Source organism: Nasonia vitripennis, chromosome 2, assembly GCF_009193385.2.
Source record: "Nasonia vitripennis strain AsymCx chromosome 2, Nvit_psr_1.1, whole genome shotgun sequence".
Classification (NCBI taxonomy): domain Eukaryota; kingdom Metazoa; phylum Arthropoda; class Insecta; order Hymenoptera; family Pteromalidae; genus Nasonia; species Nasonia vitripennis.
In genome coordinates this window covers 11,386,493-11,402,856 of record NC_045758.1, presented here as the reverse complement: position 1 = coordinate 11,402,856, position 16,364 = coordinate 11,386,493, and the positions used below count along the sequence as shown (strand labels likewise).

Below are 16,364 nucleotides of genomic sequence, written 5' to 3'. Positions count from 1 at the left end.
ACACATGTTGTTCGTAAACTTATTTATGTTGATCAGTTTGCTCGATTTGAATAATTTGTTTGTTTATTATTTTCGGTTATTGATTTTTTGTCAGGTGTGTCGACGCATGTTCAGTGCTGCGCTTACTTTCAATATTCTCAATGTCGATTCGTCAATACCTTCAAAGTTTCAAATTGATCGGCCTTCGTAAATTATCTCTAAAATTCATTTTCTGTTCAATAATTCACAAATTAGCGTCCCTCGATGCACTATGGCTCCAAAGTAGGATACTAAACTTTTTTGTAAACTTTGAATTGCAGTAGTATTTCATAAACTCTGACGCCAACGGCATTAATCGATACTTTATTTGCAATAACGAAGTGAAAATATTTTTATAAAGAAAACACTTTGATCGCGCAATAGTAACTCAAAGGAAAATCACGTACATTCAGAATATTAAGGCCACGCAATCAGTGCCCTGAAATAATAAACAAACAAAGAATCCCCACGCAGAGACTGTCCACTATATATACACACACCCCACTTGCCCTACTTGCAGAAAGCAATCCGTATGCCAACATATGCTCGATGGGGTGCCGCATAGTAGGTATAAGCCGGCGGCGCGTGCGGCCGCAGCCCGTCGCTGCAGTCACCCTCTTTTCCGATCACATCCCGTTGAAGTCACCGATACTTCCAATACGCGCGCGAGAGCCACTCGGCCGCGCGCAGCATCCCCCGATCAGCACATCGAGTCCCCCGCGGTGCGAGCGAGAGAGAGGCGCACCGATATAGCCGAGCGATGGAGCCGCCTATATAGATAGAGCTGCTCTCCCGTCGAGCGCGCGGGGGAGGACTGGAGAATCGGCAGACGAAGCGTGGGGGTAGGCCGCGAAGGTGGGGGGTGCCACCCCCGCTCGGCGCGAGTTGCGCGATGCGCGCGCGCCCCGCTCCGCAGAGCCCCGGTGATTCGTGCGACGACCGTCCGGCGGCGCCACACTACGGCCGCGACTCGTGCTTTCCCTTCGCGGCGCCCTGCCGAATTTTCGTCCGGGAGTCGCGAGCGATTTTCGCGGCTGCTCGCGTTTCTCGCTCTTATCGCGCGCTGACAAAATCCGACCGTGGACCCGAGCACTTGAACGAGAAGCCGTGGGCCCGGGGCCCGACCGTGTTGCGATGGAATCGGGCCTGCCGGCAGGGGGAAAGGGCCGCGCGCGACGGACAATACTTTTGCCGCGGGGTGCGGAAAGTGCGTAAAGCGGCACTCGGCGAGGGATGACTGCCGAGGGCTGCAGCCTGCGCGCTCGAGTTTAGTCTCGGTCAGAACACAGGCCTAGCAGGAGCCCGATGAGAGAGCAGCAGCACACGCGCGGTTCTCGCTCCCTACCGCCCGTGCTCTCTCTCTCTCTCTCTCTCTCTCTCGCTCCGTATACACACACTACTGTGCAGCGTAATATACAGCGGGCACTTTACCCACACACGCCTCACTCGACATTCATATATACACGCACCGACACGCTGACAATTGTCAGAATCTCGGTTCTTACAAGTTCACACTGACAGCTCACACACAGGTGCATATACGTGTGCGTGCTCGCGAGGACCATTCGGAGAGAAGAGAGTCGAGGTCGTCCAGCGAAAGCAGCGACGACACTGCTACTTGGTGCGCAGAGGACATCGAGGTCCAGGATTCTCCGGAGAGAAACAACCCAGCCAGTACGTAGCTCGCACACACATACACACTGACGAGCCGAGCCCAGGTCTCATAGGCGAATCCTCCTCCTCTTCCTCGCGGTAGAGAGCGAATGACAGTGCGACCACTCGATAAATACAGAGAAAGAGCGAGAAAAAGGAAAACCTTGCACGCGTTTAAGCATCAGGCAGTGACGAGCGCGAGCAGAAGGTCCCGGGACCTGCGACAGCGTTTCATGTATACCTACCAGTGAATATTGTGCTCTGTGACAAGTATTAAGGCGAATATCAAATATTTCATTTCGCGCGATGTATGTATTATAGTCGTGCAACTCGAAGGTTTTTCCCTACTCGTACAATACCTGCGTACCAGCGCGCAGCGGAGAAAGAGAGAGAGAGAGAGAGAGAGAGAGAGAGAGAGAGAGAGAGAGAGAGAGAGAGATATGATTTACTTTTTGCCTCGACCTCGAGTCATTAAAAGTCGTTGATGTATCGTTGTTGTTATGTTCGAAATTTAATTCGTGACTGCGAAAGTTTGTCTGTTTGCGTTCTCGCAGACGCTCGCGGTAAATATTTTCGGATGCAGTGGAATTTATAATTCAATTGATCAAGTGGACGAAAAAAATATTTTACATTTTTACCACGTGTAGCCAGACGCGAATTCCGAGAATCACTCCAAGAAGTTTACGAAAAATTGTGCTCGACGGATAAGATCAAAGAATTATCAAAACGGTTTATTTTCATTCTGCCGGTCGTGAAATCGTTTGCAGTCTCTTTATATACGATGGGTGACATCTTCAACTAGCAAAAGTCCCGTCAGACATACCGCGAGCTCGTTGCGTAATTAGACGAGCGGCCACATTTATTAGTGAGTCTGTTCTCGTGCTGTGAATAAACAAGCGAATAACAACAAAGAAAAAAGGCCGCAAAAGTGACGTATGTACGAGAGAGAGAGAGAGAGAGAGAGAGAGAGAGCCTCGCCGAGGAAAAATCCCGAAAGTGATCTCGAGGGGAAAAGAGAAAGAGCGAGTCCCGCGTATATCGGCGATCGGTGAAAATACTCATGCACAAGTGTCCTCCGGGCGTGTGGAGGAGCAGCAGCGGCAGAAGCAGCTTTTTATGTGGCTCACGTAAACCGCCGCGGCTCGCGCTCACTTTGACGGCTGCTCCTTTCTCGGCGGCTCGCGCGCGCGGCGACACGCGTATTATTACAACGAGAGAGACGGAGACGACCATGCGCCGTTGATCGCGCTCGGACGACAAAGTTCAGGTAGATCGCGAGCGCGCGACCCGATGATTTTATCGGCTTTCGTGACTCGAAAGGGAATTGCGATGAATCATGTATACGTATACGCGGCAGTGGTAGCCCAGGCTGCTCGCCGACAAATTCACCTGGAAATAGGAAGATCAAAGGGAGCTCGTGCGCGTACGTATGTGCGCCTCGGCCACTTCGTGTATCGCTTTTTTAAAATCAATTTTCGAGAGATGACTGTGCGCAGCTCTAACTATATACATACACCGGTGCCCCTGCTCCGATGCTTCTCATGCAAATATCCGCGCCCGGCTCGTTTTCGGCGCGCGCGCGTGTGACAATTTTTCGTAACGAGCCCGAGTTACAGAAATTTTTTTCGGACAGCGCGCGAGTGTGCGCAGCTATAAAAATATTTTGCGCGGAATTAATCTTTCCTGCCGCTCGTTAAAAGCGTCTCGCACTTTAGGAATATTCGCCACGGCGCGCGTTTATTGCCCGGGATTCAAAGTCGAAACACGGCTGACTGCTCTCTACGTGACCATATAGCTCTCGTGGATATTCTTGATTGTCTCGTATAGTACACGACGAACATATACTCTAGCATTTATCTTGTGCCACGCGGACTTTGAGTCGGAGAGGGAGAGTGAGCGCGAGAGCGGTCAACCAACTTCTCTCGTTGCCTATAGTCCGGCATAAAGAAGCAAGAACCTTTGTACCGATAATACAGAGAAGTCCGCGCGATAACGAGAGTGTAGCTGTAGGAACTTTTCCGCTCGCTAAGGTCGACTTCCCCCTATATATTAACAGCAACTCGGTGTACTTGGTCACATCTCGGCAGAATTTGATTTTTAATTAGCGCGATATTTCAAAAAATATGACACGATGCGGAGCACTCGAGCCAACAAAGCGATAAACAAGTTGTAAGTGCCGGTAAATTTGAAAAATTTTGACAGCTAGACATTTCGATGAAACCCTCGGCATCATCGCGGTACAATTAAAGCATTATTTAAAATTGCACAATAATTTCTCCTCGTTACTTCGCGAGAGCGATACCCGTCATGAGCGCTGCGCACTTTATCTTCGAAACAATTAAAGAGAGGAAAAAACTCGCATCTGACAAGAAAGAGAGAAGACTCGCGCGAACGAGCAAGAAAGACAGAGCGAGCGCCCGTCTCTTTCTTCTCATGGCTCTTGCTCTCCTGTCGCTCTATCTTATCCGGGGCTTCGCTCTCGGAAAAATTCGCTTACGCGAAAGCGCATCGCGGTGTGTATGAGTACGAGAAAGAGTGAGAGAGAGAGAGAGAGAGAGAGAGACAGGCGCGCGCGCGAGAGCTGCTGCAGCCAGGGCAGAAGACTCGAAGGGAAGAGGCGAGCGAGTGCGCGCGCGCGCACACAGAGTCGTGTCCCTGAGCGCGGCTCTTGAACTTGGCCGGCGTGCACTGTACGCGCTAGCTCTCTCGCTGATGATGCCCCGTGCGCCGCGCATCATTCGCCCGAGATATTGTTACAATCGCGAATAATACGAGTCCTCCTCCGCCTCCGTCGCCTTTATCGCGAAAGGGTATTGAGTAGCGTGCGACTGCGCCGCGCTGCTCTCCCATCATCAGCGGAATTTCAAGCCCGACGTCTTCAGTCAATCCACTCTCCGTCGTCGAGCCTCCGTAATTGTTTTGCGTGCGAAAAATCACGCCGCTGGATTCCCGGAATCGGGCGACGCTCGACTTTCCGCTCGCTCGCTCGCTCGTGATAAAAAAGAGAGTCCGGGGCTAGTAACCTTTTTTTCTTTATCTGTCAAAGCCTTGGAGGAATCGGTTTCTTTTTATTTATAAAACTGCTGCTCGCTTGAGAAGGATCGCGACTGGGAAAATACGAGACTTCTTGACTGCGCCGATTAAACGAGAAAAACTATCCGGTTATGCTTTTGCGTAATCGAAATTTTAGAAGAATCACACTCGGAAAAAAATCTCATTGTTTCGTTCCGCTAATCACTGATATTTCGCTCGTTGCGTTGTAAAAAAAGCCGCGCGGTTATTATATTTAGCACGCTTTTGAAAAGGCCCGAATTACCGCGACAAGAGCTGGAAAGGCCTTGCGTAAAAGTGAGGCAAAGTTGATGGCAAGGTTCGACGAGTCGTTTACGAGGATAATTCGCGTGGTTTTGCGCCTACAAAGCCATATTTTAGAGTTCAAGAAGGAGCTGCGTCTCTCTCTTTCTCTCTCTCTCTCTCTCTCTCTCTCTCTCTCTCTCTCTCTCTCTCTCTCTCTCGCAGTCGCTGCTGCCTTGGAATAGACCAATTTGAACGGGGAAAGTTGGACTGCTGCAGACGGCTCTCTCGCTGCACATAGTAGACGCGCAGGCGTTGACAAACTAATCCTCGTGCTCTATACCGGGTGATCGTAAAGCAGCGCCGACAGCCCGTTGTCGTGTACTTTCGTGGGCGTTACCCCGCGATAAATATCGGTCACGATGTATTCATAACGCGCGGATGCCTATATGCGCGACGGGTCCTTTATTATATGCTGCTGCTGCCCCTTTGCGCGATGCGCGACGTGTCGGGAATCAATAAGTAGTCCCTGTCTTCTCGATCTTGGAATAAAAAGTCGACTTTCAGATACGGGCGACGAGTAAGGTATTGCCCTTAGTCGATGCGGCGACCGATGCTCCGGCTCATTGATATTCGCATCTAATTATCTTAGACTTTCTTTTATATCGAGCACTCGAACCACACATTTTCCCTGACGAGCGATGAATTCAAATTTTTATCCACCTCACTCTTTCATTCGTCGAACTCGGTTGTTTACCCCGTCACTCTTTTATACACACAAAGAGAACAAATATTCAATATGATATCTGCATTCATGAATATCGCGGTCGTAGCTATAGTCTAGCAGTGGGATCGGAAAAACATTTTACGCGGGGAGAATGCGCGTCGTAATTCAGATGTGTATTCACGAATCGATAGCGCGTTTGCATGTGAAACGATCGAACTTCCTGACACCTGTGTCAATCAGAAATGAATTCTACACACTCCATCCGGGTTGCGTCCGTGTCTGCGTATAACACAGTGCACCAACTCGTCGCGATGTTCCAGTGGATATAAGGTAAAAAGCAGCTTGCTTGTCAATACCCAACCCTTTTATGCAGGCTATTATCTGCACGTGCCACGCGCTCTTATCTTATTTTTTATTTAATGGAAATACAATGCAAGGGTGATATAATAAATGCGAAAATTGACGACCTTATGTCGCTACTCATTTGCCTGTACTGCCGCGTTTCCGCATTAATATTGTGTTCGTCACTGTCGACAACGTAATGACAAAGTATCATTGTAATTTGTTTTTCTTGTCTTATACTTCGTCCGACAGTTTGCTCAGAGTTTTCCGAAGAATACGTGATTACGGCTATGTGTCCCGGATATATTTTAAAATTTAACGCGCGAAAATAAATAATTTGCAGCGGAGTCAGAAGTATGTTTCTGCTGATCAATAAAACAAATGGTGTACGTGCATTCTTGTTCTAGGAATACACTAGTATATATTTTAGTTTCAACCCATTAAAAGTTTAGCCAACTTTGCTTGTATACCTACAGCCGGGACAATAACAAACATTTCGAAATCAAAGCGAAATTGATTTAAGAACACGCGGTAAACTTCGGCGTCTATAAACTGCATATTCATGGAATTTTACAAAGTTAAATATATAATGTCCTTCTAAAACACTTTTGCATCACTGCCTGGTCGTCTCGAACACACTGCATGTTGGAATAAACTCTGAAATATGTACATAAATGAAAACAATATTTACTCGATTGGTCGACAGCTGTCAGCGTGAGATCTCGTATTTTCAGCCTGAAAATCGATAGCAAGTCCGAAAAACTGGCAACTTTTCGTGCTGGCCGAAGAGCCAATGTCGTTATTGGCCACCGGGAATTTTCCCGCGAGCGCACCCATCCGCGGAGATTCCGCAGCGGCAGCCAGCTCCACCGCGCGCGAGAAAAAGTAGCCCCCACCGGGCAAAGTAGGGGTACAAAGGAGAAGAGTACGTATATAGAGAGCTGCACCGGGAGAGAGAGAAAGAGAGTGAGAGAGAGAGAGAGAGAGAGAGAGAGAGAGAGAGAAAGCGCGCGCACCGCCGTAGAGATACGCGAGAAGGCTGCAGCGCGTCATAACTTATCCTGTCGAAGGGCGACCGATTCGCTTGGGCGCACGTCGCGCGAGACCTAACGGGCGTTTGGGAAAAACTAGCGATTGGCAGGATGGGGTTGGAAAAGGGCGGGAGGCGCCGCTCGGGGAGTTGAAAATACGAGATCTCCTCACAGTTAGGTACCACCTCGCCAGCCTCCGCCGCTTCTCTTCTCCGACTTGGTGTGCGCGCCGCGGCACAGTGCCCGCGAGTGCACACAGAGCTGCGCGACTCCCCACCAGCGCGGACTCCCCACCCCGATGACTCTCGGGCGTATTGGCCGGCCGCCGGGAGGGGAAGCCGGCGCCGCGATTGGCGTCTAGGGGGGCCGGCCTACTCCCACCGCGAGATCTCGGCTCCGCCCATCCCCACCACATGAGTATAACCCTCCTCCAGCCAATGCATCGGTCCTCCGGTAGCTCTTAGTTTCAGGTTAGGAGCCTGCTAGGACGGGTCTCTCTCTTTCTTTCTCTCTCTGGGAAGAGTGTCCGCTCGTGCCGAGGCAAACTCACTCGCTCAGCCCGCAGCGCAGCGGATGTTCCACATACACGCAGCATCAGCAGCCCGTGATTCAGCGATCATCAGCCGCGTGGCGTTCTGTATTGATGGGAACTAATTCACCGGCGGCGATTGCGTCAACAGGCCGTTGATTCACAGCGCACGGAAGGAACGAATCGTGCTTCGTGATACAATAACAGAGCGAAAAAAGTGCCCGGGATGAGCGACTAGTGCAAAGAACGAAACTTGTGTGATGAGATCACGTGAGTGAGAACACTGTCACGATCAGAGTACTGAAGGCTCGCTCACGATCGGGAACAGCCGGTTACCAAAGTGTCAATGTACCTGGAAGTGAGAATAATCCGAGTGAATTCGCGAGTGACCGGGCTCGAGTGATTCGGCTGGATTGTTTTTGACGGAAAAGACTCATCGCTGATGAGTCGTGGCGATGCCGCGTTTCCGGGTACGTTCGCGATACCGGTACTTGATTTCTGTGATTGTGCAAAGTTCGTAGAGTTTTGAGCAGACGTAGAAAAGGACATCAGCAGTGGCTAGCGAAAAGCGCAGCAGCAACAGCAGCAAGTGAAGCGAGCAGAGAACTGGTAGCCAGTAGTTTCGATAATTGGAGAAGAGACTCTGGAGGCGCGATCCGGTGGTCGCGATTCTTTCGCGAAAGGAGTGAAGGACGGAAAGAAGACGGGGGTGACCGGCGGCGGAGTGGTTTCGGGCACGCCGGGTAAGCACGAAGCCGTCAAAGTGGCTTCGTCACTGGGGCTCCAGGGGCCTGCTGCGCCGATCGGGGCCCAGTTACTCCAGGCTTCAGCCGCGGCAGTGGCCGGTCCAGCAGCCTCCTCGGAGGCCGTCGATCATGCGAGCGCGACCGTTTACCACGCTAACCTGCTAGCCGGGACCAGCGGCAACGTGCAAGCGGCCCTCCAGCAGCCGGCTGCCGCGCTACTCTCATCACTTAACCCGGCAGCCGCCCTCGCCAGCATGCAAGCCTCCGCCGAAGCCAGCTCCCTCGACCTCCAGGCCATGCAGTCCATGGAGTGGCTCTTCAAGAAGGAGCGCATCTACCTGCTCGCGCAGTTCTGGCAACAGGTAAGCCCTATACTCACCGCACTGTGTTCTAGCATTCTTTTCTTCTTCTCTTTCTTCGCGGTGCGTACTGTACACAAGTGACGTTTTGACAGCTCGCTCGCGCCCCTTTCCCCCAAAGACATCACACGAGAGTCCCAGTGATTGATTGGCGTTTAGAGACTTATCCCACGAGAAACTCCCGTGCTCTTAATATTCTTTCTTCTCCGCTGCATCGGTGTACGATTGATGCGCTGCAATTAATATGCGGCTTCTAGCTTGAAAATCTCACGGCGCAGTAATTAATGCGTAAAAAACAAAAGTGCGCCGCCATGAAACGCCGCCAGTCGCAGCGTGACACCGAGCACGTACGAGCATCACAGTGTTGTGTGCAGTCGTTGTAAAAAAAGATGCCCGGCCGCGAGTGCGCTATAATTCGAAAGCATTCGAGACATGTCATCGTTCGCGTAGGTCGAATGCCCGTGCACGATTTTTCACTTATCCGCTATGGTGCGTCGGAGAAAGCAAGGTTCGATCGGCAATTAAAAGCGTTGAGATAAAAACGCGAGAGAAGCGAGTCGCCGCGCACTCGCGCAGTGAGAGAGGCGAGAAAAACACGTCGCGCTGCGCAGCTGTCACTCGCGCGCAAGATGAAGCAATTAAACGCTATTTACTGTTTAATAGACAGATAATTTGCAAGCGAAAAGCGAGCTGCGCAGCGGCTTGTCGATGCCGCGATTTCGCGCGCGGTGTGTAATTTGACAGCTCGGCGTCGACTCGCACCTAAGAAATTCACAAGTCTGTGCATTGGTATATTCTAGTTCGAGCGAGAAGAGACGTGTGTGTACGTGCGATCGGCTATAAGCGTAAAGCCGGAATTTCGAACGAGTCGATGAACCTTGAGGAAGGATTCACGTCTCAGCGGAGTGTGTAAAACGGTCGAGGTGTATGCTCGGAATAAGCGCTGCTCTCCAATCGGCGGTATTTTCCAAAAACGCGCGAGAGGAGGAATTAAGCCAGCTTGAATTATTGACGTGGAAGTGGGCGCCACGGCGTATATCGATGAATCCTAACGCGTTTAACAGCTTGTACAGATACTCGTGTGCATAAGCGCCGTGGCTCGCGTGTTTAATTGACAGCTCGAGAATATAAGGGCGGTGCTGCTGGTGGTGCTGCGCTGCCGCCTGATCGCGCACGTCGCTCGAGAATACTTGACAAGGGTTGGGAGCGAGCCTCGCGCGTTATACAGCGGAATTGGGAAAAGGATTTGGAGCTGAATATTTCAGGCGGACTGAGCGGGAAATTTCCTCATTCTGTTTCGTCATTAATGCCCGGATCAGTGTTCGTGGCTCGTGATTCATGTTTACCAGGGATGTATAGCTGGTAGGGCTCATTGAATTTTCCCCATCCGGCCTTCGATCCGTCGATTTTGGCTCGAGCGCGCTGCATAGTTCGCTATTAATCGGCTATATTTCGAAGCGTCATTAACTTATCGCCGCGCGATATCTTACCCTCGAACGGTGGCAACTCGATAAGGGTTCAATGAGATTAGCCGTTTCTGCAGGATCCTGAAGTGACAAATCGAGTCGGAATACACTTAATTCTTAACCGTCTCGATAACTCGATTTCACAAATAAATCCCTTTATGTTGGAGATCATTTGAATAATTGGCCGAAAGCAGCGTTAAACGCGCGCTGCTCTTTTCGATCGGCTGGCTAATTGACGCGCTCGAGGAATTATCATTTTATTTTCTGATTGGCGTTTTGACGGCAAATTGCCGCTTTTCTATTTTAATAATTAAGAGGAGCTCGGCCCTGCGAGCAGCTCGCGCTGTGTAATCGATTTTCAATTAATGACTGCGCGTTTTAAAAGTGCGCATTATTAACGGCCATAACGAGGTGTCATAATTGTGTATCGCGAAAAACTACTAGGCGCCTAAATTATTGAGCGGCCAGAGGTAAAAATTCGAGGCGAACGATTAAGGATTAACGCCACCGTGCGCAGGTAACCCGAGGATAGGAGGTCGGAGGTCCTTGGGTAATTGCTGGTCGGTCAAATTCTCGGTCAGTCGAGCGATTCTGCGGGGGTTGATCGCGCGCGCGAGCGCACGCCTGCGAGGGTGAGGAAAGGAGCGGCCGAGAATCCGGCTTCGAAGTTTCTCTCTCTCTCTCTCTCTCTCTCTCTCTCTCTCTCTCTTTCTCTCTCTCTCTCTCTCCTGCCGAGCCGCGTGAAAGCGCTCGCGCGCAAGCTTACGGTACTTGGCCGAGAGAGAGAGCTTGCTTGGAGGATAGTTCGAACAATTTTGGGGCGGCACGCGCGCGCAAGCCAGAGCGAGAGAGAGAGAGAGAGAGAGAGAGAGAGAGAGAGAGAGAGAGAGTCGACCGACTTGCGGCCAAGTGGCCGGCGTCTAGTGGCAACAATTGTCACGCCTCGGCGTCTACCGTTTTCGCTCTTGCGTCGCCCTTAGTAAACTATAGCGGCCATCAAACGCTCGTTCTCTCCCGACACCTCGCGTATCGTTGTTTTCTCGAACTTACAATATGTTTGCGTGTATGCGCGTGCGCACGCTAGAGGGAGAAAGAGAGAGAGTTGAATTAATCGAAACAAAACCGTTTGACAAGTTGGAAATTGCAAACAATGAGCGCGTTGAATTCAGCTGACAGAACGTCAGCTTTCGCTTATAACGCCGGCTGTGCGCGACAATATTAAGCGATCGCGACGCGACACACGTGTGCGTATGTTCGTGCGCGTATATTGGCCGACGACTACCTGTTTCCAATAAAATAAGCTCGCTTAATAACGCGCAAACTAGTCCGGCAGCGTGCGGCGAGAGCTTACGTTAAATAACTAACGCGGCCTGCATTGCGCGTACACACGCTCTCGGCACTCTCTCATACGTGTGTACGTAAACAGGGAGACGTCCTGTGCCGCATAGTTTCACGATTATTCCCTCCGTTCTGCTTCTGCCGCTGCTGTGTCGCCGATGTCGCGCGAGAGCTTGGAAATTCGAATACGGTATTTCGATTTATTAGCGAAACGACCTTGCCTTGCTATACATCTTCCTCCGATATACATCTGACGAATTCGAGAGGCTACTCGGCCTCTAACGCCAATTAAAATTCATACATATTTATGGGATTCATATATGTGCGGCTAGAAATACAATACAGAAAAATCGCGTCGTCGACAATGAAAAATCTGTTTGGAATACACGCAATGATTCATGCTTCGATTCACGAGCGCGAGACGGAAATTCAGAAGCGCCCGTCTTCGTCGTCGTAAAGACAGATAAAGAAAAGTCGTTACGGCGCGAGCGAGAGTGAGAGAAGAGGCTGCGGGCGAGTCGATGGCCTATACGCGCGGCTTGGAGAATGTATTGGTTTCTATAAATATTATGTGACACCGAACGAATTCCGAGAAAGAAAAAGAAAGATCGTCGCCTCGCCGCGTAGTCGTCGTGGGTGAGAGAAAACAAGAAAGAGATATAGAGGGACGGTCGCGCAGCTCCAAGAGAAAATAAAAGACCGCCTCGGATGCAGATGCGATTTGGCATAGAGAGTCATTGCTCTCTTGAGCAGTGGCCGTAGTATGTATATATCTGGCCGTTCCTCCTTTTATGCAGAGAGCCGCAGGCTCGCGACGCGCCGATTCGTTACTGATAGACAGAAGGAGGGAAGGCGCGTCCTCGCGGGATTGATTTACTTCATCGGTGAATTATACGAGGTCAGCCGGCGAACCCCGTGCGTTAGCCAGAATCGAGACGTTCGTCGATTATCAATGAGAGACCGGCGCCTTCTGCGCATTACTTATTCGCGACACTTTTTTTTCATGCCTTGACTCTTTCTCTTTTTGATATCTCTAGCGTTACTATCGCGTCCGCGAGTTAAAACAATCGCCGGTGATTAAGGAAGCTCCTAAATTATTTCCATGTAAAAGTCGAGCATCAAAATGTAAACATTATCGCGCGGTCAAGTAGAAATAGACGGAACGGGTGCGGCATCGATTATACTTACATTTTCATTAAATTTTTCCTCCTCAATTGTATTGCAAACATTGGATAAATTAAATTACAGAGTATCCTCCGAATCCATTAATACGAAAAAAGCGTCCGTCTATAAATTAAACTCGGCGTGAGCTATTCTCTTTTATGAAGACGCAAACATCGTCTCGACGCGTCTAAAATTACAAAAGTTCGATCCATTGATAAAAACACTCGGGCTTCCGGTCGGGCTATACACATCCAGAAGAGATGATTCGGCATATGTAAAGAGCAAGACGAACAGACAGACGAATGATTCGTCTCGAGCAAGCCAAGGATGATCCTATATAAGCGAGAGCCGAGAGGACAAAAGTTTTGCCGCCAGTGTGCTGCTGCTCCTCGCTTCCCCTCGATTCCCCTGAAGGCTCGCGACCGGCGGGGAATTCCCCACCACCTCGGCGAGAGTCGAAGGGTTCCCGCAGTGGTGGGGACGCGGCGGCATCAGCAGCGGCGCTAGAGAGAACTTGCCGAAATCCCCGTGAGGCGGCGGCACTTCCCGATCTTCCGAGCGAGAGCGCGATCCAGACGGGTTGAGTCACGCGGACTGAGCCGACCGCCAGACGACGAGCAAAGCCGGAGAGAGATGGAGCCCTGCAGCTGATGCACACTCAGCCCAATTACGAAAACAAACAGAGGGACACGAATGAAAAAACTTGGCCGAATTCCCGCGCCGCACGTTGATCGGCCGGATCGATGTTTGTTTGATAAATAAATTGAGGATATTGACTTGCATGAAGCACCCATTAATGAGCCGCCCACCGAGCGAATTTCAAATATTATCGTACGCCGAATTATTGTAGTCTGTATTCATTTGATCAAATTACGTGATTAGCACCGAGACGAAGAATTGGGGATGGATAATGGGGGTATAAGGGATTTGAAAGTGCATAAGCGTGCCTCGAAATATATAGAGCTTGCATATTCCAAATGCAGACTGCCTTGCCACTGGTCTAGTCCAGAATCGGTCTAGACCTCCAGGCCAGACTGTGTTTAGAGCTTTACGACGTGCGAGTGGATATGATTAGAGCTTCCCGAGTTTGCCCGAGTCAGCTGGAGTTGGAGTATATAGCGAATCGTGTGCGGTGTGTATACGCTCTCTTGGATCATGTGTGCACATACACGACGGTACGTTTTCTGCCGCACATTCGACGCTCTCACTGCTGCTGCTGTTGCTGACTCTGCAGTGTTTTGGTCACACGCTAGGTCTTTATTGTTTTTTTTTTATTTTCTCCTTTGTCTGCACGGACTCGATAATAATAACACCGCTGACAACAATGCGAAAAAAGCTATAAACAGATACTCGTCATAAATACATATCACAGCTGCGATGCTCGTATTTACGAAAACGCTGTCGTTTGAAAAACAAGAGCAAACTAATCGAACAATTTGCAACTCGTTTAATTTTTACAAATAACCGGAATCGATAGAAAAAGCCGAAATCCAATCTTTCATCATTTGCTGGGAAAAAGAAGCACTCGAGTTTCTAAAAACACATTTAAGATAAGAGAGAAATGAATGAGTCGCGGCGTATAACAAAGTAAGGGTGATCCTTTGTCGAGCTGAGACGCCCGAGGAAAAAACTCGAAGAGCAGCAGCAGCAGCAGTGCACAAAGAGTCAAAGCGATCGGGTTTTTGACTTTAGTCTTTGGATATATAGCCGCTATAGAGTGTCTATTAATACGCACACGCTCTCTTTCTCCTTCTCTCGCTCTCATACGCGATCCTTGCACATGTGCGCTCGCTGGTCGGGGCAGCGGCGGCAGCAGTATCGAATCTTAAGATCGTTGGCAAGTGGGATTATAGCGATTTTAGTCATCCGCTCTTATTTTCCATTTTCTTCGTCTCGTTACTCAGAAGGCGCGTGCACTCGCTCTACGGGTTCAGTCGTATATTCCCCCTCCGATATACTCTCTCTCGTCGCGGAAACACATTTGGATAATATACCGACGTATAAGACGCGCGATTATTAATTTCCAGTCGCGGCGTTATTTCTGAAATAAGTGATTTAGTTGGCGGAGCGCGCACGAGCAGCGCGCATGAGCTCTTCGAGCTACTCTCTCTTCCTTTTTCTGTCTGTCTCTCTCTCTCTCTCTCTCTCTCTCTCTCTCTCTCTCTCTCTCTCTCTCTTCGCTTCCTCCACTGCGTCTCTCGGCCCAGACTCTCTGATTCACCCACACTCCCGAAATATACACGCGCGCTCGCGGAGCAGGAGAGAAAGAGAGATAGACTCGCGAGCGCGCGTCTCGCTACTTAAGAGTCCATTTACTGCCGCGTCTCCACGGAAATCAAACGTTCCTCTCTCTCTCTCTCTCTCTCTCTCTCTCTCTCTCTCTCTCTCTCTCTCTCTCTCTCTCGTTCTCGCTCGCTCGCGATGCTCTGCTTTATGGGACGCGAAAATGGGCCCCGCAACTACCCTCGCCGTCAGTGCGCGACAGAGTGATTATGCACTCGACGGGCGTTTATTCCTGGACCAACTCATTAGACGTCATTATAGAAGCCAGCGCGACCGACAGAAAGAGAGATATAGAGATAGAGAAAGAGAGAGAGAGAGAGGGAGAGAGAGAGAGAGAGAGAGAGAGAGAGAGAGAGAGAGCGAGAGAGACAAGGATACTTTACTCTCGGCCCTACACCTTTGTTTACTTTGGCCCCGAGCTCGCGAGCACTTTAATTCGACGAATAGCGAGCTTGCGTAATAAAAGAGACAAAAGAGAACGACGCGGGCGGTGGAGACGGAGAAAGATGCGCGTGCAGATTGATTGGTGCATCGAATTAATCGCGACACAATGCGCACAATAGCCGGCCGTTTTCTCGTTACGTAAAGCACCCGACACTCGCGTCACTCTTGCGACGAGCTTCTACCTATTGCCGTATGTACGCAGCATACGGTCTCGACGAAAGAGAGACCTGGAAACGTCACTCTCGGTTCGATCGGCGCACCGCAACAGTCGTGCGTATACGCGTGCGTACCAAGTACAAGAGAGATAGGCAGAAAGGCTCGCGAGAGCGACGGTAAAAACCACCGTAGCTCATTGGAGTTGGCGACCGGTTGCGCCAACAGCTCGACGTGTGCGTGTGCCTGAGATCGATACGCGTCCGCGCTTTCTCGCTAATAAAACCCGCGATTTTTCGGGCTGAAGAAAAATATAATTTTATGCTTTTATTAGAAATCGATAAATCTCCCGGGAGATTTTACGAGCGAGTGTGACGCATGGGCTGTCCCGGCGGATCTCTTCACACTCTTGTGCGTGCGTGCAACGCGTGTTATTGGATTCGCAGAATATCGAGAGAGGGTTTTATATCTGTGAGAAATGTGGCACTTTACTACTCGCTAATGCTTTGTTTTCAAAATAAATATTTCGCCGGTTCGGCTCGTGCGTTTGACCATACCATACAGAGTATGTGCAGCCGGAGTCGATGGAGGGCGTGTCGAAAGCCATAAACTGCGGAGGTTAGCGGTGGCTACACACGTGCGTATGTATAGCTATGTAGGTAGATAGAGAGCCGGCCGGCGCTAATTCGCAGGTAGAACGAAACGGCAAATTGGCGCTGACCACACACGAGCCGCGTCGTATAGCTGTCAGTGTCGCGCGATCGACGGATGGACAGCCGCAGCATCGCCGGATCGGAGTGACACGAGCAATGGCCCG

At 50.3% G+C, this 16,364-nt stretch overlaps 1 protein-coding gene across 1 annotated transcript in view; it reads left to right on the top strand.

Annotated features, from left to right (window-relative positions):
- Positions 1 to 1,228: 1,228 nt before the first annotated feature.
- Positions 1,229 to 16,364, top strand: part of LOC100123387 (homeobox protein cut) — a 112,669-nt gene continuing 97,533 nt past the window's right edge. Inside the window, exons 1-2 of the mRNA XM_031923675.2 lie at positions 1,229 to 1,692; positions 7,523 to 8,702. Of these exons, the coding sequence (XP_031779535.1) occupies positions 8,595 to 8,702 (108 nt within the window). The 5' untranslated portion in view covers positions 1,229 to 1,692; positions 7,523 to 8,594. The remainder of the gene's footprint in view (positions 1,693 to 7,522; positions 8,703 to 16,364) is intronic.